Genomic DNA, 22,035 nt, shown 5'->3' with positions numbered 1-22,035 from the left:
AGGTTAAAGGGGCATGTTTGTCATAGTACAGTGAAGAAGTGAATCACTGTGGGGAGGTGTTTGTGTGTGTGGGTGTGTGCAAGGCTTTGGCTGTGGATGTTTGGTAAAACAAAAGCCTCACATGTAAGGCTGATAAACTTTTACTATTTGAGTTTAAAACTATAGTACGTAATTTCTGCGTGAACAAATGCCTTTTATATTCAAACTACTGTCAAATGAGTTCACATGACTCTTTCTTCTATGTAGTTTTTACCATTTTACTATTTTGTTATGTCACTATTTTACGTATACGTATAGCTGTGTTTACATCTTGTGTTGCCCCGGCAACATTCCCACGCTGCATACAGGAAATGCTTTGAGCAACACTGTAAAGTGACTGAAAACCCAAAAGAAGCGTCCACGAAAAGTTTCAGAAGTGAGATCTGCTGCTCAGCAGTTTGATTAATGGTGTGTTTTGTCTCCGCCCGCCCCTGCGCTGCTGCTGTATACACACAAACACTCCCTCAGGGAGTTACGTGCTACAGCTTTGTGTTTGTCCTGATGTGACACCTACACCAGACTTCACTTTGTTTTCCTGAATCTGTTTTGTCTTCTTGTCCAGACACAGACTGGCGTGTCCCCGCCACAGTTCATAAAATACTTATCAACGTTTCAGGGCGATGAAGATTTCACAAAGTGCTGACTCATGACTCATGGGAGGTGAAAGGAGACAGTGACTCAGCAGACGTATCTGCAGGTGAGAAGGGGCAGCAGGGTGGAGTCGAGGTAAGTCACTTATACAAATAATGTGGAAAAATACCTTTAGCACAACACTGTTAGCACATGCACGTTAGCATTTATCTCAAAGCACAGCTGTGCTGTAACACAGCCTCACAAATATGTTAGCATTGCTTAGTTTCATGGCTGACAAACAAAATAGGTGCAATTATTCCACCACGGGTGCTAGCAAATCAAATCATGTTTGTTTTTTTGTCAGATAAAGTGGCCCAAAAATGGCCACACCATTGCTAACCCCTTGCTAACAGTGTTGCCAACTCCTCAGTAAGGAAATTAGCAACTGGCCATCCTAAAAGATGCTAAATAAGGAATAATGTCATGGGAGACACAAAAAAGGAAGCAATAAACACCCTAAATATGTTTAGAACTACAAATAAACTTTCCTTTGTTGATTCTTGGGGGGGGGGGTTTTATGAGTGGGGGAGCAAACAACACAGCACCAGTTGTTTGTTGAGTAAAAAAGTTTAAAAAAAAGTAAAATGTTACATGCTTTTCCGTCAGAGTCTCTAATAACACCAGAACAAGTCACTAGATTTGTTGCTTTTTTGAAAAAGAGTTGCTAAAGGGGCCTGAATACTGATAAATAAATATAGTTGCTAAGTTGGCAACACTGTCTGCTAGCTACCTTCAGCACTAAGGCCTTGTTTAGACTGCAGCCCAATTTTCGGATTTGTAAGTTTATCTAATCTGATCTTTTTCTTCTTTAGTATGGCAGCAGTCTAGTCCAGTCTAGTGTAGTGTTCCTTGTGGAGTTTTATAGTTACTGGCCACGCCCCGGAAAAGCAAATAGTCTTAGCAAAATAAACAAAGTGGACGATAGCACATGGTGTGGCGCAAAAGGTCTTTTTCCACTGTCTCGATCGCTTAATGTGCCTCCAGTTAACTTCTGTCTGTCACCTGGAGGTGGTTTTGAATGCGATTCTGGATGGATTTTTACAGATCTGTTTCCATCTGAACATCTCGGTCACTCAGATAGGATTGCAAAATATCTTCTGCATCACTCGAACAACAACAACAACAACAACAACGTAGATCCCGAGAGACATAAGTTAATTGGAGCCGCTTTAAACAAATAACACAGTGGAAGACAATAGCTAGGTACAATCTGTATTTGGTTACAAATCCGATTTGCGCTGCAGTCAAGGCCTGAGACTCAGGCCTGTCCACCGTTGGGCATTAACGTGGACACGCACGTGGGAGTTTGCAGTAACAGTAAATCTTGATCGTGCTTCAGAAATGACGAGGACTGCTGCAGAGTTATTACACACGAACAGCAGACAGGCACACACACGTACCGTATAAATGTCCTCCACAACCTGAGGAATGCGCACATGCAGACACATTCCTCACATGTGCACTAGAGAACATGATGAGGACGTACTGACTGGAAGGAAAATTATAAAGTTATTATTTATTATTATGTTATTATTTTGGCCAATACCCACACTTGCTTGTCATTCATTTTGGTCTGCACTCTTTGGGATCTGTTTAACTAAATATAACTGCACTGTAGTGTCTTAATAATTAAAAATAATTAGCCTTTATTGCCATCCTAGCTTAGAACGTTAATATATTATAAATGAATGAATATTTATTTTGAACATCATAACAAAAACACATAAAATATCTATCCTCATATCCTGTCCTCATCTTACAGACTGCAGTATCTAGATCCGGTTTCAAGGCTACTGTTATTATCTTTAGCAGTCGTATTATGGTCATTATTATTATTATTATTATTGTTATTATGCTATAATGAACAACAACAATCTCAACCCTTTTGAGACTTTATCACTCTGGGCTTCCCGAAAACGCTGATACCGTGTAGATAAAAAGCTGATACGATAAAAAACAACAACAAAGCAGATTCTCCTCAACTCATTTTCATGAAGAAAACACAGGGTGGATCCAGGCTTAATCTCTGCCAAAGTCCAGATCAGTGCCCAAATACAGATTCATATCTATCTGGAGAGCACGTGTGTGTGTGTGTTTTTGACTGGTGAGGTTATGTAACAGTTTAAGTTGAGGCTTGATTTGATTAAAACAAGTGTGTTCTTGACTCGACTGCACTTTTGTCTGTACTTTTGGTCTGGTTCACCATAACCTCACCCACTTACTCACACTCACCACACACTGGTAACCACGAGGCTAAAGACTTTTCCACTGCTTGTCCTCATCATGTTCTATTATGTACACATGCACACACACACACACACTAAACTGTTTCAGCATGATTCTGCTCAGAGGAGTGGAAAATAGATTATGTAACAATATAATCACTGTGATGTTAATAATCAGGCGTTTTTTTTTTTAACTGTATCTGTTCATTTGGGAGCAGTTGTAGTGAAAAATCAGTGGAATCAGCAGTGACACACGAAGGCAAGAGTCACAGGAGTCACTGAGCTTCACAAGTCGCTTACTAGTGTCACTTTATTTCCTGAGTTCAAATGATTCAAGCACTTAAGACATTACGAAATGAGAAAATTGGTGTTCCAAAACACTTTTTTATTTGCGGTGTGAGTGTAAAGTACCTTCAAGGGATACTGAGTAAAAGTAAGAGTATGTTACCAGAAAATGACTTTGGTAGAAGTTGAAGTCAAATCCTGGCTCTGCTGGTCTATGTGTCCTTGAGTAAGACACTTTATCCCATGTTGCAGCGTGTGAATGGGTATGAAAGAGGTGTGAATGGGTGAAAACTGTAGTGTAAAGCAGCTCATCAAGACTAGGAAAGCTCCATATAAATACAAATACAGACCAACTCTTCTTCTTCTGATTTTATTTGGCAGTAACGAGTAACAAAGATAGTTAGAGGAAATTTAGTGGAGTAAAAGAAAAATTTGCTAGAAATACAAATAAAGTAAAGTACAGATATTGGAATTTTGTACTTAAGTACAGTCACAAAGTATTTGTACTTTGTTACACCAGTGTTCCAGACAGACTTCATTTTATATTTACCATATTTACCATGTTTATACATTTGGCCTCAGTTTTTTTTTTTTTTTGTGTGTGTATATCTGTGCCAAAGTAAACGCATTAAGTAGATTTCAAATGATTCATGTTGTGAAATATGATTTTGTGACACATTCATCATTTAATTCTTTAGACTTTTATGAAATGTTCCTTTAAAGATAAGCAGTGATTGATTTGGCTAACGCTAATTTGTTGATTAAACAAGGATTTTTTTACAGTGTATTGTAAAGTATACACACGCCACAATGCGATATTATCGCGATATTTAAGTCACGATACAATAGAGTGTTTGCAAACTCATGTATGAGTGAGCTCTTTGCACCATCTAGTGGCCTGAAACGTCAATGCTAATCCACAAAATGTTTATTAGTAACAGCAGTTAAAAAAAACCCAAATGCAATATAATATTACCATGCAAAATATCACGATATTTCACTGTATCGACCCCTAATATGGTATCATATTGTAACATTTTGTATTGTATAGTACCATATTGTATCAAAATGAATGAATGTTGTCATTTTTTAGTGAGTCTTTGCGAAGCGCTAATGAAACGTATCTCGTGTTCATGTCTCCATGACATCTGCAGATGCTTGTGTGTAATGATGAACAACAAACCGAAAGACACCATGTCAGGTCTCGTCAAACAAGGGTTTGAAAACAGGAAGTGAATCAACGGGTGGATGGAGTCACACTTCCTGACCCCTGCAGCAGATACTGACAAAGGTTATCTTGGATTTTATGGGAAAGATTAGTCAGTTTCATTGGGATTTTATTGTTGTCATAATATTTACGTGTCTCCTTTTACACTGTTGCTCATCTTATTCCACATATACTCTATATTTAGAAGTATTTGAGATTTGATTCTGATTTTAGGTTTTCCTAATTTTATCTGAACTTTGAATTTAAGGCAGTTATTAAGTACTTTGTTAATTGAGTTAACTATTAATTAGTAAACCTTTTTTTTGTCCCTCTCAGGATCCTGTAGATCCATCATCCTGAAAGATGACCCTGGTTTCTGGCTGAGTGATGAAAATGGCAGGTATGGTCAGCACAATCACCAATTACATACCATAATGAGGTGAACCAACCATTCGAAAGTTTAAGAAACCACTTAATATTGAAGTATGTGATAATCAGTAAGACTCAAAAGATTAGCTGTGTACTGGCAAAAAATACTATTATATTATGAAATTCAAAATGACTAAAAATGCAAGTGGAATAGTGTGTGAAACAACATACTTGTATTTTACAATGATCACATCATGATATAGTGTTGTGGTTGGGTTTTTTAGCCACATTTTAAGTCATTTTGATCCATATTATGGTGTTGTATTTTTAATATTTTAGCCATATTTCATTCATTTTAGTTGTATTATGGTTTAACACTTGTAGCAAAGGTGGATTTAAGTATTTATACCATGTGAATATGAAGTATTAAAGCCAGTTAAGGAAGGTTTATGAAGTCTGAACTAGGAGTGACATCAACTCGATAACACTCTACACGATATTTTGCTCACGTGTGTCATGTGTACGTCTGATTTACTGTGAAACAAATACTACAGAAGTGCCGTTTATTGTACGTTTTACTGCATAAGTTATTTTCGGAGTACTGAATCATTACAATCAGTTAATTAAAAAGACTAGTTCAGTACTTCCTCTGTCTGACACGGTCACTGGACTGCTTGATTTTTAAGTTTTTTTAACTGATCTACACTTCGGCATTGTTCGGTTCGATTCATGACTCTTCCAGTGACGACACTAAAAAACAACTGTGAAATGGAAAAGCGCCATTAATGCTTTATTGTGCTTTTGACAGGTTATCATAGGAGTGAAAGATAAGATTTCCAGAAGCAAACATTTTGTTTACGTTAGTCTACTGTACTTTTCATGTGAATAATATTATGTGTTGTCTTGGCAACACTTGTCCCATGTTTCTGAAGCCTACTCAGAGAACTGAGTGGGTGGTACAAGCCCACTTTTCCTTTAGCCGCCATATATGGAATGTACCAAATCCTCAGGGATTTGGGGGGCAAGATACATGTGTGTATTTTTGGCAGCAGTGTCCAAACAAACACGACATTGAAAATAAAAACAGTGAAACACAAGTTCCAGGGAATAAGTATCTGATGAGCTCATTGACTCATCGCTGGTGTGGCCGTGTCATTACGCTCTGTCACATTAAGTCAGGTTATTAGTGAGGAATGAAGTGTCTTGACAGTTAAGTAGCTGTTTTAATGCGATTTAATGACGCTGTTAAAATGCAACATCACTCAAACAGAGACTGTAAAACACAAACTGAGAGTGTTAGATTGTTGTGGAGACAAAGCATGAAAGTGCAGCGCGCGTGACAGACGGTGTTAATTGGCCCGTAAACAGACACGAAGACGGTGACAGAGCGTCTGCTGCTTAAACACTGTTGCAGGTTGCCGCCTTGTTTCGTTTTAATTGAACAACAGGTGAATTTTTCATCTTGTTTTCATTTAAGTAAGCGTTTATGTTTTGTTTTTTTCTTGTGCAGCCCACGTGTCTTGCCTTCATTTTGTCTCTGTCAACAGAACAGAGAGGACTCTTTTGGTCGCGGCTTCATTTCCGCGATAAAGCAGACACGAAAACGCCCAGTCAGACACGTGCGGATAGAAATAAGTCAACGTATGACGAGAAAACATTGTAAAGTATCAAGTATACAAAGTATACAAAAGGTAATGTAGAACTTTCTAGCAGGCTAAGCTATTTGTCTTTCATTCTATTTATCTGTTCATTGTTGTAACTGGTATCAAAGCACCGTTGCCTTTAAAGTGCCTTTAAGGTGCATCGTCAAAGCCATGTTTTGTTATGTATTGCTTTCGTATGTGCCTTTGTAAATCCATCTATCATCAGAACCTGTACGACTTGTCGGTTTTATAACCTGACTGACTCTCTAACTGACTGTGGTTAGTAGCTAACAAACTGTCTAACTGCTAACTGACTGCTGCTTAACCGTGTATGTGGAATAAACCTTCAGAAAGACAGTCGAGTTGTGCCCGCCGTACTTGTTCTGGTTACCCTTTCCAGAAGGGAGTATTGAGCTGGAAAGACCAACCAGCAGAAATCTGGACAGTTATAAAACCGTTGTTGGCAACGTATCAGTGCAGTACGGACAGCCGAGCGGAGGACGACAATCGTGGAGCACCAGGACGCTGGTGAAGCGAATCAGTCGTGAATTACTAAAGAGCTGGAACAGAAGAGCCAACGCAGCCGTGAATAAGGTTGTGCACTTGGAATTCAGAGCTCTTCTGGGCGAAGAGCCTCACGGAGGAGAAGCTGGAACAGAAGAGCCAACGCAGCCGTGAATAAGGTTGTGCACTTGGAATTCAGAGCTCATCTGGGCGAAGAGCCTCACAGAGGAGAAGCCGGAACAAAGAGCTAACGCAGCCGTGAATAAGGTTGTGAGGATTCCACAAGGAACAAAGAGCTCTTCTGGGCGAAGAGCCTCACAGACTGTGACATTGAGACGTCGACAGTTGGGGGCGTTGACATTCGTGTGCCAAAAAGACGTGTCGTTTGCAAAGAACTGAATCCTTTGAACAAGTCACTGGCAACGAACCAGAGAGTCAAATCATTTGAACAATTCCAATTCCGGAGTTCAAAGAACAAAAATGGCAGACGACAAGCCAGACCTGGAAGACCTACAACGGAAGCGATCAAATGCACAGCGGAGCCTAACGACGCGTATAAACTGCCTTAATTTCAAAGCTGGTCGTCTAGGCACAGGAAAATTGACGCAAGAGTTGGCAGGGTTGGAAAACGACTATGATACTTTCGTCGGCGCCTGCAGTGAATATATCGAAGAACTGGAACAAATAGACTCAACGGACGACAACTGTGAGTTAAGAGACACTCTGACAAAGAGGGACGCCATTGGGCAAAGGTACCATGAGACAATGGAAATGTTGTGGTTTAAGGATGCTGAGCCAGAAATAAGCACCCTTGTGGCACGGTTCAATTTAGCTTTCGACCAGGCCGAGGTACTCGGCAGGAAAAGCGCACTACAGCGGTGTCAGCAAGAGGCCAGAAGGAAGGGACTGGATCAAGAACTCCACGAACTCAGAGACACTGTGCATGTTTGGAGAGACTATCAGCCATACGGGAAAGAAAAGTGGAGACTCCTTTTAACATTGGAAATTAAAAAGGAGGAACTGATGGATGAGTGGTCATGCTGCCGGGATAACAAACAGGGAGATGGGCATACCCGACCAGTAGCTCGTGCTAGTACCACCCCACCTGTTCGCACCCACTCGGCTATTAGGCAGGGCACCGTAGCTGGCACCAGTCCCCCTCATCAACCTCCTCAACAGCCTCAACAACCTAACTATGGACCCACTGTCAGCTTTACTCAGCCTCCAACCCTCACCAGTACACCACCGAGGTTTCACACTGCTCCCACCAACACCAGCATGGGACAAAGGGGAACTGTGCCCACCAGCAACTTTGGTACAGTCACAGGGGGAGAAGACAGCTCTCAGTGGGCCCGACCCAAAGCAAAGATCACTCCGATTAGCTTGCCTAAGATTTCTGGGAGCAGGACGGCTGACTGGGAGAGTATCCAGGCGCAAGCGGGTCCCACAGAGTCCTTTGAAGAAGAGCAGAAGAGACTGAAGGGTCAAGTGACAGAGTTACAGAAAGTAACGGAAGTCAATGTCAAGAAGGTAGAGGAGCAGAGTAAACTGAGGGCCAAGATGCCTGAGCTGCTGAGCTCTGAAAGGACCCAAACTGCAGAGCTGCAGGGGACCTTGGCGCAAAGTCAGGAGAATCTCACTGAGCTTCAGTCTGACTTCTACCAGAAAGAGTCAGAAGAAGAAGAGTCTACTCTGCATCAAGACCTCAAGGCACCAGAAGAGACCCAAACTGCAGAGCTGCAGGAGACCTTGGTGCAAAATCAGGAAAATCTCACTGAGCTTCAGTCTGACTTCTACCAGAAAGAGTCAGAAGAGTCTACTCTGCATCAAGACCTTAAGGCACCAGAAGAAAGACTGAGCTTAGCACAGGAGGACTTGGCTACCAACACCAGCCAACTCCTGCTAACCACACCACTGCTAACTCAAAACCAGACAGGTTTGGAGGCTCAGACAAAGGAACTGAAGAGAAGCCACAGCTCATTGGAGCCAGAGCTCACTGAACAAGAGCAGAAGAACCTGGTGATACTGCCTTTAGAGAGCAGACTTTCTGAGAAAATGCTAACACAGTGGCTTGCGCATGGGAGCAGCCCCAAGAACTATGCCTTCCAGGGAAACCATTTCGAGAAGCTCTTATTGTTCCTGGCGCCTTTCCTGAAAGGCCAAAAGTCATTACCCACAAGAGTAGAGCTTTTGAAGTTCAGTGAGCCAATCCCCATTTACATTTCTGAGAGACCCAGCTACCATGAGAAGCCGGTCGACTGGAGGAGGATCCTAGAGGGAGTGGAGAAGATCCTGAAAGCAAGGGGCTTCTACCTCAAACCCTGGGTCCGGTCTGGTCAAAGTGGGAGGAAGGACGAGGCAAAGCCTGACCAAATGACTCTACTTACTGAAGGAGAAGTGGATGTAAAAGCACCAAACCCATTAACTCGTCGCGTCCTACTGAGCCAGATCACTGGATTGTACGACCCAAACGATCTAACAACACCTGTGGAGCAAAAAGGTGTGATTCCTGTGAGGAAGGCCTCCCAGGAGGCTGGCAAGTTCACTAAGGACACTTGGGATGAGTCCCTCTCTGACGAACTCCGAGGGAAACCGATCGAGCTGTTCAAGGAGTACACTCGCTTGGGGAGCATCAAGTTCCACAGAAACCTCACACCCTCCGGCTGGAGGGGCAAGCCCTGGGGAATCACATTCTCTGACGGAAGCTGTGAATCTTACGACGCCATACTGTACCTGCGATGGGAAACGTCAGATGGTGTAGTTACCCGGTTGGTGGACTCAAAGGCCAAGTTAACCCCCTTAAACCAAAAAGGCGATGCAGTCGAAGTCGAAATCTGTGGGGCTGTCTTCGCCGCACGCCTGAAGGAATACATACTGAAGCGTGGGAGATTGACTGTGGGAAAGTGGTATCACTTCATAGACATTCAGACAGTGCTGGGAGCCATCCAGCGAGACAGTTACAGATTTCAAACATTCTTTGCAGATAGAGTCGGAGAGATCCAGAAGGCTGGGCCCGTAACTGATTGGTGGTGGATCCCAGGTGAAGTCAACGTCGCTGATCTTATCACGAGAGGGTGTTCACCCGAGCGACTAGACGAAAACTCCGCGTGGCAGAAGGGTCCCGAGTTCCTGTCTAGTCCAGTTGAAGATTGGCCTATGAAATCTGCCACAAAAGTGGCAGCTGATGCTACAGAGACAGTGAGTAAACTCCAGAAGAAAGACTTTGCAGCAGCCCTCACCAGAACCCAAGCGCAGAAGTTGTTAAATTCCGGTGGTGAAGGCCGGAATTTCACAGATGGAGTTAGCAAGTCTCTAGCAGGGCTCCAGTCGGAGCCAAAATCGATCCCTGTTGAGACCAAGAAAGATGAGACACTGTGGGGAGCCGCACTCATGGGTCTGAAAAGGTACAACCCTCTAGCTAAGCTCTGTGGAGGGGTCAGTTATGCCCAAAAGGCTGTAAAGAAGTGGGTTGCTCGTATAGGGAGAGCCCCTATTCCAGCAAAGTGGGAGGTAGTACTGACAGTGACCGAACTTGAAACTGCATTCCAAGATCCCCCTACGTCATCCCGCTACGTCATCAGAGACACTGTGAGGCGGGGAATAAAGATGAAAGTCCGGGGTGTGGTACTCAGGTGCATGGCTTCGAGAGCAAAGCATGCTGACGTTGTGGAAGATCTGTCGACGGATGGATTCCTAAAGGCGTACCAGCACTTCACGGCTCTCAGGGGCCACCCAAGAAAACTTTGGTCGGATCAAGGGACCAACTTCGTGGGCGCCAAGCCAGTTTTAAAGGAACTCTACGAATTCCTTAGCAACATCGACAGGGATCAAGTCCAGGAGAAAGCAACCGCCACTTGGACCGACTGGTCGTGGGTGTTTCACCCAGCAGTCCATACACTCAGGAGAGCGTCGAGCAACATCGGGGTGGAAAGTCACCTGACAGCACTGCAGTTCCAGACTCTCCCCTACCTGGCAGCTAATCTGTCAAACGAAAGACCAATCGGCGCAAGAATCCAGGTACAAGACGAGACTGTAGGAGTCATCACTCACAACTCACTTCTGCTTGGCCATGCTGGGCCTAGCGGGGACTCTCGAAGGTTTGAATACCTGACTTACCCCGTTGTGCGCCTGAGAGCGGTCCAGATCGAGGTTGACAAGTTCTGGAAGCGGTGGAGCCAGCTGGCGGGCCCGGGCCTCTTCGTTCGACAGAAGTGGCACGCACCCGCAAGGAACGTCACGGTGGGAGACTTAGTGTGGTTGGCTGACCAGAATGCACTGAGAGGCCAGTTTAGGCTCGGTCGAGTTGTGGAGGCCCATCCTGATGTGAAAGGCGTAGTACGAGATGTGAATGTGAGGACGTGCCAAAGTTGTCCGGTTTCCAGTGGACAAAGTGGGAAAGGCAAAGAAAAGGAGAACCGTCCCTCCACCATCCTTCACAGAGATGTCAGAAGGCTGGTGGTTCTGTTGCCAGTGGAGGAACAGAAATAGATTCCCCACCACATGATGGTGTGTTTCGGAAAAAGGGATCAAGACCCCCCCCTCCACCATCCTCCACGAGAGGTGGTGGTGTGTTTCGGAAAGAAAAAGGATCAAGACCCCCCCTCCACCATCCTTCACGAGAGGTGGTGGTGTGTTTCGGTAAAGGGCGTCACTGCGTCATCAAGGACAATGTGAAACCTTTATTTGTCATTTGTATCTGTCATTCACATCGTGTGTAATACGTTCGTACCCAGCGATGTAGCTTTATGTACCCATTTGAAAGTTAAAAAATTGTGTGTGTAATACGTTCATACCCCGCGATGTAGCTTTATGTACCCATTTGAAAGGTAAAATTGTGTGTAACGCGTTCGTACCCAGCAATGTAGCCATTTCGAAAGGCAAAATTTGTGGTTGTTGTGGCCTACTTGGATTTAGGAATCAGTAGGCCAAGTGGGAGGTGTAGAACTTTCTAGCAGGCTAAGCTATTTGTCTTTCATTCTATTTATCTGTTCATTGTTGTAACTGGTATCAAAGCACCGTTGCCTTTAAAGTGCCTTTAAGGTGCATCGTCAAAGCCATGTTTTGTTATGTATTGCTTTCGTATGTGCCTTTGTAAATCCATCTATCATCAGAACCTGTACGACTTGTCGGTTTTATAACCTGACTGACTCTCTAACTGACTGTGGTTAGTAGCTAACAAACTGTCTAACTGCTAACTGACTGCTGCTTAACCGTGTATGTGGAATAAACCTTCAGAAAGACAGTCGAGTTGTGCCCGCCGTACTTGTTCTGGTTACCCTTTCCAGAAGGGAGTATTGAGCTGGAAAGACCAACCAGCAGAAATCTGGACAGGTAAGAAACACAGAAATGACGTACTGTGTATTTAAATGAATATTTCCCTTTGTCTAATTTGTCACGATTCATCAGAAAAATTGTTAATTTCTGTTTGTTTTTGATAAAAATGTGATCGTACAGTGTTAGATTTTGTGATAGATAGATAGATAGATAGATGGATGGATGGATGATAGATGGATGGATGGATGGATGGATGGATGGATGGATGGATGGATGGATGGATGGATGGATGGATGGATGGATGGATGGATGGATGGATGGATGGATGGATGGATGGATGGATAGATAGATAGATAGATAGATAGATAGATAGATAGATAGATAGATAGATAGATAGATAGATAGATAGATAGATAGATAGATAGATAGATAGATAGATTTTAGCTAGCTTATATATCTAGCTAGAAAGACAAATAGACAGATAGAACACTATCTTTATAACAAAAAATAATGTCGAATTTTCACAGAAATTTCAAAATGATATACATGGAATGTATATACATATTTCGATCTACAAATTTAAAGTGATTATCGGGGGTTAGTTCACAGTCTGGTTCACCACAGAAGAAGAGTAAGAAGGCGAAACGTTGACAATGTAAATAAAGAGCGTCATGAGCTGTTCAAAGTGTCAAAAAACCTCAGCTTTAATCGTCGCTCGTCCATTTGCTGTGGACACAGCGGTGAATCTCCCCACGGTGACCTCATTCACTTTCCATCTAACCATTACGCAAACATTTCACAAGTGAATCGACACCTCCAGCTCAAATTTACCACTTTTACACAATAAAGAGTTTCATCTGTCCTTTTTTTACCCTTATCACTTTCACCACCGGGTCAGCAGGTCATCAGCCTTACTCTGACACTGTTAAGATTCACCGTGTCTTTGATACAGTCACTCTGCGTTTTCGGCAGTGACACATGCACACGCCAAATTTGGTCGTGTCTCGCGGCATAACATTCCTTATCCTACGACTCACCGAGCATCTGGTAGACGCAGAGGAGAATTTTTCCAGATCTATCTGGATGGAGGCTGCGTGGACAAAGCCACAGGAATTCTTTGTAGTTCTGTGGTGTGTTTGATCGTTTTGGTTTTCGGTGAAACAAAAGGCAAAAAGTAATATCTGGGGATGGCGTCGAGGGCAGACGAATACTGAGACTTTGAAATATAATCCAAAGTGACAGAAACAGTCATAAAACACACAGTTATTACTAACTACAATAACAGCTGCCATGTTGTGTTCTGCAAATAAGAACTGTGCGCTCACATTTATGAATATGACTTATTCTTTTTAGATGTTCAGTTCAGTTACACAAATTGATTCAAATATTGGTTTCAGCAGCTGATGGCGCTCTTTGTTTACACTGTCAAATTGAGAATTTGAATCCCTCTGTGATGACCTAATTGTGTGGTTAACTAACACATTAGTTAACATACAGTGGAATTTAAAAGCACAGTATGTAATGAGGGTTTCAATAATCTGGTTTTCAAAATAAAACCCAGAGAGCACTGTATCTCTGTCTGAGAGTTCTCTATACATTCTGGACAAGACTAAAAAAAGTTGTGTTCATGACATCTATCACTGCTACCATACTGTAAATGTTTACTATACCGTTTTAGAGAAATTTCAATTTCTCACCTTGGTGCTTTTAAAATCAGATAAAACATGTTTTAATTTGAGATTAAATAAAAACAAAATTTAGGTTGTGTTCAGGACATCTATGACTACTGTCATACTGTAACAGACATTTTTACAGTACAGTTTTAGGGAAATTTCAAATTTAAAGTCTCCCATTAGCACTTTTTAAACTGAAAAAATTCTCAACTTTGAGCTGTAATAAAAAACAAAACTTTCCATACGTTCCGGGCAGGACTAATTAGTTTGTATTCAGGACATCTATGGCTACTAGCATACTGTAAATCACACATTTGTACTGCACAGTTTTAGAGAAATTTCAAACTAAAAGCCCCACATTAACACTTTTTATTAGAAAAAATGTAAATTTTGAGATGCAGTCGAAACAAAACTTTCCATAAATTCTGGACAGGACTGATTAGGTTGTGTTCAGGACATCTATAACTACTATCATACAACAAATCCATACAGTTTTTTTACTGTACATTTTTAGAAACATTTCAAAAAAGGTCTCACATTAGCACTTTTAATAGAAAAAAAGGTCAATTTTGAGATTTAATAAAAACAAAACAATTTAAGTTGCGTACAAAACACAGCAATTATTAAGTGTGAGTCCTGTTTCCTCCCCCCCCTCTCTCTCTCCCTCTCTCTCTCCCTCCCTCTCTTATCGCTACACTGTCTAGTGTGATTATAGACCTCGCCACAGACCTGGTGAATCTATACAAGGAAATCCTTGATCCGAGGTTTTGTTTAATTAAATGGAATGTGGCATTCTTGTCAAGTGTAGTCACGAAAAGTGACTGGAAAACAGGATTCACTTCCCCCGTGATTTCACTGACACTATCGAGTGTTTATTTATTTTGTCACTGTGACTTCACAACAAGGAGGTTCGACATCATTAAATCCACAAAGGGAGAGACGTATCTTGACTGGTCGATGTTTCCTCCTGTGGGGAAACACAGACGGGGGATGACGGCGCAGCAGCAAGGAAAACTCCTGCCAACCTGCTTAGTTTAATGCATAGATGATAAATGAACCCACAGGGAGACGGCTCCCTGTCCTCTGAGGACACATGCCACAGAGATGTGTGTGTGTGTGTGTGTGTGTGTGTGTGTGTGGAGACAGGAAAACAGTTTTCCATGTGCTGTGTCATGCTTTGGATAAAAGAGACAGAGTGAGAGAGAGAAGAGTGTGCGTGTGTGTTGTGTGAAAAAGGAAGTTTGCCCAGACAGTGTCAGATGACATCACCGTCTGTAATTGTGTGTGTGTGTGTGTAGGAGGGGGCGGGACCTGTGATTCCTACACTATAATAAGGCAACACTTTCATTCACTCGTTCAGACTTTAACAGCAGCAGAAAAGAGAGAGTGAAGCTCAAACATCAAACATCAAACATCACAGACCTACAAAAACAACCAACCACAAGGTAAGAAATGCATTTGCTTTTTTTATTAACACTAAATCTGCACATGTAATTTATATATATATGTATATATATAAATATATGCGTTTAAAAAAGTCTTGTCCTCAAAGAGTTGGTGGAGGTTTTACATTATTTCATTGTCAAAGAATTACACAGCTTATATTATCAGTAAACATTAGTAGAAAAAGAGAAAAACACATTCAACCCACATTAATTATGTACGATTTATTTATGTTTAACAAGCATCGGTTTTACCTTCATTCCTTTATTTATTTTTTGAGCAGTTACTTTGTATTTATATCTAAAACAAGAGCATTCAACATAAGAACTACTAAGGCGGTCATTTTTAACGCAAATATTTGGTCAAATGAGCCCCATTAAGTTTTTATTATAATTACGTACAAATGCTGCATCACTTTTATTGCATTTTACACTGATTAACCGTACTTTTATGGCACACACACTCATTTTGGAACACTGTCTATGTTTCATTTTAAAACGCTATTTTCATGATAGTTTTTACCATAATTGTTTGACTCGCTAAAAAGGTTGATTTATTTGTAGTTTAGCGTTTTCTGTTTTGGGCTACAGATGTTTTTATGTGTCTATAAATGAGAGCGAGTGTTTGTTTGCTCAGAGGTCAGAGGTCGAGGTCACACTGTGGTTCCACTTCCATGATGCTGTGGCAGCGACGTAAAAGTGCTGTCGCCTCAGTGTCAATGATGTTATTGATGGCTGCAGTGGAAAAACCAATGTTTCTGACACACAAATGTTCTCCTGTTAACACACACACACACACTTACACTTAAACTCACTCACACATTGCAATATTGTTGCCATACTTTTGTTAACATCTGCCTTTAAACTCTTAAAATGTCTCCAAAATACAGTTGTTTTCCTCTGCAGATTCCTCTGGAATGAAAAAGAAAATGTTTGACAGTCTTAAACCTGAATGAATGAAGTTCATTCAAACTAAGTTGTCTTTGTATAACTCCGTAAATTTAGTTCGAATTAACTTAACTCAAGTTTGCCAACCATTTTCAGTGTGTAAAGTTAGGGCTCCCCCTTGTGGCACTTCAAAATAAATCGCTGACTGTGTTGGGGGATATTTTAATTTAATTTCCAGTCATTTCACACGAAATATTAACAAATTGCACCATTCAAGATTATCCAGATGATGTAAATCCACCATGACTCATCTTAATGCACCGTAAGTGCTTATTATCCTATTACATGTTGGTTTTTTTTAGTTAATTCAATTTAAACCAGTTGTCCACATCTGTTTTAAATACCCGCAGTTACCATCATTTCCTGAATGTCCACATCTCTGAGTTATGATGTTCAGTTTTCTGGAAACTGAGACATTCTCCCCTTTCCTGCTACTCACAGTTTTATTGAAAACATGTGAAAGAACGTTGGGTAAAAAAGCTTCTACGGCGTTACACAATCCCCTTCACACACACACACACACACACACTTTCCATCGCAATAAGAAACAGAAACAATAAAAAGTGACTCACTTCAGCGAGTTCCTCTCTTGGTGAAAACATTTTGTCCTCCCAACACGACCGACAACGTATTTCCCGAGCGTCTGCTCTGTTGACACTCACAGGAACGATGCATTTTACATATTTGTGCAAAGGAGTCACGGCGACGTCAGACAAAAAAAAAAGACGCTCACTTTTCACCTTGATGTGTTACATTCAAGTGTACGTGCACGCCGTAACATACGGTATGATACAACGGTTCATTAATGTGAAATAATATTTATCCATTGTTTTAACTCAGCTATGGACTTTTCACAGGAGGCAGATTTATTCCCAGTAAGATCATTTTCATCCTCCTCTTCCTCACATATGATTCACACACTGGTATAGTGAAATTAGATTAAGATGGAGCGAGAGATAAGGTGTATTTGTTTCATTTTATACGCACATACCCTGGTATATACGGTACAGTACAACAGTATTCCTGTTTTTCCTCTAAGTATCACCAGAGGAAGCTGGCGAACCACTGGTGGAACACGCACCACAGTTTGAGAAACATGGTCCGAACTAATTGTTAAAGTTAATTTAACTCGTGTGTGTAAGTTTAAAAACAAATCATGTGCTGAGAAAACACGGAAGCTTGGAGCTTTGGTCAACATCAACTCTTTTTCCCTTCCTTATTTCCCAGGATGCATTGTGTGTACGTGTTCCTGTTGCTGACCCTGAGCAGAGCGGCGCTGGGCTCCCTCCAGGACAAACAGACTGACTTCGGCCTGAAGGTCTTCTTGCAGCTGAGTCAGGACTCCGCCGACACAAACATGGCCTTCTCCCCGTACGGTGCCGCCTCCGTTCTGTCCATGGCTCAGCTCGGCGCTGCTGGAAACACCCGCAAGGCCTTGACCTCTGCCATGGGCTTCTCTCTGAAAGGTGAGTCAGCATATGTGCATATGTACACATACAGATCTGATAGTCTGGTGGTTAAAGTGGTGGGTTAACTCGGACTTGTCCTTGTGGTCCTGCAGAAAGAGGGATGTCACGGCAGCAGAGACTCCTGCAGCGGGATGTGTCCAGCGAGGAGGGCGTGGAGATCGCCAGCGGGGTGATGGTGGAGAGGAAGATGAGCCTGGAGAAGGGATTCAGGCGAGCTCTGGCCAAGGCCTTCCAGACCCACCCTCACCAGGTGGACTTTACCAAACCAGACCAGGCACTCGGCATCATCAACTCATGGGTGTCGGACCACACTGCAGGTACACACTCTCATACCCAGGTCAACAAAGAACTCTCCAAAGACCAGCTGTGGGGTCTCTCCTCTGGCTTATTTTGCTGCCCTGTCCTCTGTAGGTGCTATTCCTGAGTTCTTGACATCTGGATCTCTCTCTGATGAGACCCGCCTGGTCCTCCTCAATGCTCTCCACTTCCAGGCCCTTTGGAAAGTCCCCTTTGACCCCAGACTGACCCAGGAGAGGATGTTTCACTGTGCCAACGGCAGCACAGTGCCGGTGCACATGATGAGACTCACCAACTACTACAACTACGGTACTGAATGTATAATTCGTCTCTGTTTGACCATAGACCTTTAGCAAAACAAACATGTGATAAGAAGACCTGAAACAAGTGATTGAGACCTTTAACTCCTTAAGAAAATCTTTACTGACGTTATACATCAAGTGTTTTTGCAACCAGTGGATTCGCCCCCTGGTGGCTATTCAACAAATTGTCACTCCTATTATTTCTAAATTAGCAAATGCTCATTCCTGCTTAATCAACAGGTGAGTTTGTCTCTTCTGACGGAGTGGACTATGACGTCATCGAGGTCCCATACGAGGGCGACTCACTGAGCATGCTCCTGGTGTCCCCCTTCGAACCCGAGGTTCCCCTGAGCGCGCTCGGTGCGGATCTGAGCGCGCAGCGGATTCATCAGTGGAGAGCAGAGCTGAGGAGAGTGAAGAGGCAGCTGGCCATGCCCAGGTGAGCGGAACAGAGACAACACAGTGTGTGGATGTGGCTGTGATGGAATCATTACGTTCATGAACCTGTATTATAATGAGTCTGAAATTTGTAGAACTTGCTAACATGATTGATGTAACAAAATTTTAGGTTACGGAATTAACCCCGGTTTTCTGAAACATGACCCTACGCTTGCAGTGTTTTGGCGACAGAATTTGCAGACTGGAGCTTTAAGTTTGGCAGCCGTTTAAATTGTGTGTGTGTGTGTGTGTTTGTGTGTGTTTCTTCAGGTTTACTCTGAACTCGGAGGTGAATATGAAGACTGCGCTCATCAACATGGGTCTCGGAGACATGTTCAACTTGGCCAGTGCCGACTTCACGCGCATCACCAGTAAGTTCATTCATCTGATTGTTTAGTGAAACTAATAAAGAAACGGTATATATATTATTCTGTAGTGAATAAGTTTATCTTAATATAAAGAATGACTGTTCCTTCAGTGTCACCTCAGCATGAATACATAAAAACATTAAAACAAGACTGAGGAAAGAATCTGAACAAACCACCTCTTTCTACAACACATGACTTACAGTATATATAAAGAGAGACTTGATACAAAGTACTATTCATCCAGTCTCTTTTATTTATGGCACTAAAAACCTCACATTTATATTTATATATATACAAACATATTAATAACACTGTGTGTGTTTGTGTTTCCGTCCTGCAGCTGAGGAAAGACTCTGTGTGTCGAAGGTCCTGCAGAAAGTCAAGATCGAGGTGAACGAGCGAGGAACTAAGGGAGCAGCAGCAACAGGTGGGCAACACAAAGACACACAAAGACACACATTTAACATTAAAAATGTCCTCACCAGGTCAAATTGTCCTCTCAAAAATAGGTTTGGATCGAAATATGTCCTCACACCATACTACAGGCATTAGGTCTTAGATAAATGTACATGTGTATGATATTTTAAAGGTGCAGTTTGTAAAATGTAAGGTAGATCTGTCAAATTACGCCAATAATTTTTATTATTATGTGAGTGGCTCTTCTTCCATGTGTTGCAAAAATGGATCAACATCCCTAGAGGTCGCTAAATCTGTCATAGAGGTCCTTTCAATTGTAAGACTTAAAGTATTAATTTGGGCCAGTTAATGTCTGGGAATTACATGAATGCCTCAGCTAATGTTGTAAATGTTGTTTTTTTTCCTTTTCTTAGCTGCTGTCATGTTTTCACGTATGGCGGTGGAGGAGATCACTCTGGACCGACCCTTCCTCTTCCTCATCCAGCACAAACACACAGGTAACACTCTTTTGTAGATCTTTTTTTTTTTAATAAAAAAAACCTACATTTATTTATTTAGAAAAGGAACAGAAAAGAACATTAACATGTAAATATGCCAGATTGCAACCAGTGGTTAATGTACATCTTTACCTGCATACAGGCAGATTATAGCAGCATATGCTGAATTACAGTCAAAGTTGCATAAAATGACCATGATGGGTCTTTAAAGAATACAGAAAACATTTTAAATTAATTTAAATTAATCCTGCAATATTTGATTTTATTTTCTATAGTTACTCCTTTGAAATAAATACACAAATAGAGGTGAATGTTAGGTTTTCTTGTTTTTCGTTTCATGGCAGGTGGCAACCACATGTGTTGTAAAACAGTAGCATTAACAGGAAGACAAATCCGATTTGTCCACAGTGTCCTCTGACTTAGTGTTTTCCCTGCTGTGTCCAGGTGCTCTTCTCTTCATGGGTCAGTACAACCAGCCGCAGCAGCAGTAACTGTGAAGAGCTGCCTTCATTCACAGCTGACCACCACCATCATCATCATCATAATCATTATTCTTCAACACTGGGGCTAAAGACATGGATATTGGACACAGGGCAGACTGACTCTACATGTTTATTTATTTGTCTGAACGTTTGTGGTGGACATATGAAGGACAGTGAACAGATGAGGTAGTTTACTGTTGTCGGACACAACAGACACTGATGCACTTCACACAGAGGGACACGATGACGGCTGCTTTCTGGGAGTTGTGTTAACTCTATTTTCTGTATTGTTATGTTGCATTTATATATTTTGTTGCTGTAGTTGTATATATTAAAAGTCTATGTTTTTACAAAACCGTGGCGTCCGCGGTGTTTTGTCTCGACGCTGACCTCTTGTGTCCAAAGCCTTGAAATCACGCCGACTTTCAAAAAACGACATGAAATAATCCACACGGAGCCATGTTTACGCACAATAAAGGCCTGTTAACGGAGGGTAAATCACACATTTTATTTTGAAAAATTACAATTACACCTAATGACAATGACAATGACATTCACACTGATGTTATAGGAGATATTTTCACACTTTACTAGTGTCTCCATGGGTCCAAACAGAGAGTGTATTAATACTACTACAACTACTACGAATGCTAGTACTACTAGTACTACTAATAATACTAATACTAGTACTTATGACAATTACATTTAGAGGAAAACAATTAAAAGATGTAATTTCAATTCACAAACAAACAAAAAAGGAACTGGTGGAAAACACATGAAGGATATTTTTCAACTTAATCCAAATTAAATTCTAAATACACTTATGTATCCTTTATTTGGACTTTTAATTTTAAATGTTAAAATAAAAACTAACCACAACATAGAATAAATAAATAAATGGCAAATGGCAAATTCAGGACAAATGTAAAGTTTCCACAGAGGATCATAGTAACCTTTACTAGAAAATCCTCTTTGCTGTAAAGAAATGTGTAAATGAAGATGAAATATCTCCTTTAATTATGGACAATATAGTTTATATTTGTCAATACAGGTACGATACATGTACAAACATACAGTATGTATAAAAGTGCAATGTAAGAAACATTATTCTTACTTTCATAATGCGTCAGGACTTGTTTTACATACATTTAATCAGATTTTAGTGTGAAAAAAAATGGCTACATTCTGTGTAATCTTACAAATGTAAGATAAAAAATATGATGATGATTGTTTTAATGCAGCAATGGTTTAAAATGAAGCTGATTAATTAAACAAGGCCAAAAATGTTTCCACGTTTTTTTTTCCATTTGCTCGTGGAGGTGTTTACGGGACATCTGTGTAAAAAACAAACATGTGTCTCGTTCCCATGCGTGACAACAAATTACAACTCTCGCTCTCACGTGTTATTAAAGCGTAGTCACGTGATCATTTTCCCCACAGATGTCTCCTCCTGAGCTCCGGGGATGTTTAACCACAACTGTGACCAGAGGCGCACCTACAACACTGGTGTACCAGGCAAATGC

At 41.5% G+C, this 22,035-nt stretch overlaps 1 protein-coding gene across 3 annotated transcripts; it reads left to right on the top strand.

Annotated features, from left to right (window-relative positions):
* Positions 1-613: 613 nt before the first annotated feature.
* serpine1 (serpin peptidase inhibitor, clade E (nexin, plasminogen activator inhibitor type 1), member 1) lies at positions 614-20,867 on the top strand. Of its 3 annotated transcripts, none has more exons than XM_058626040.1 (11): positions 614-736; positions 4,726-4,789; positions 15,213-15,297; positions 17,470-17,708; positions 17,804-18,028; positions 18,123-18,317; positions 18,551-18,749; positions 19,019-19,119; positions 19,457-19,543; positions 19,947-20,030; positions 20,475-20,867. In XM_058626040.1, exons 2-11 carry the CDS (start codon positions 4,777-4,779, stop codon positions 20,519-20,521), a joined length of 1,275 nt encoding a protein of 424 aa, XP_058482023.1. In that variant the 5' UTR covers positions 614-736; positions 4,726-4,776; the 3' UTR covers positions 20,522-20,867. The 3 variants fall into 3 exon arrangements, with proteins under 3 accessions (XP_058482023.1, XP_058482021.1, XP_058482022.1); XM_058626038.1 differs by having other exon boundaries at positions 614-765; XM_058626039.1 differs by lacking the exon at positions 614-736 and adding an exon at positions 4,346-4,473.
* Positions 20,868-22,035: the final 1,168 nt, after the last annotated feature.

Source organism: Solea solea, chromosome 3 (genome assembly GCF_958295425.1).
Source record: "Solea solea chromosome 3, fSolSol10.1, whole genome shotgun sequence".
Taxonomy (NCBI): domain Eukaryota; kingdom Metazoa; phylum Chordata; class Actinopteri; order Pleuronectiformes; family Soleidae; genus Solea; species Solea solea.
Note: the sequence above shows the minus strand (reverse complement) of the source record. Positions and strands in the feature narration are given on the sequence as shown.

Coding starts and splice junctions, on each gene's coding strand:
- serpine1 (XM_058626040.1), top strand. Junction 18,750..19,018: donor AGGCAGCTGGCCATGCCCAG/GTGAGCGGAACA, acceptor GTGTTTCTTCAG/GTTTACTCTGAACTCGGAGG. Junction 19,544..19,946: donor TAAGGGAGCAGCAGCAACAG/GTGGGCAACACA, acceptor TCCTTTTCTTAG/CTGCTGTCATGTTTTCACGT.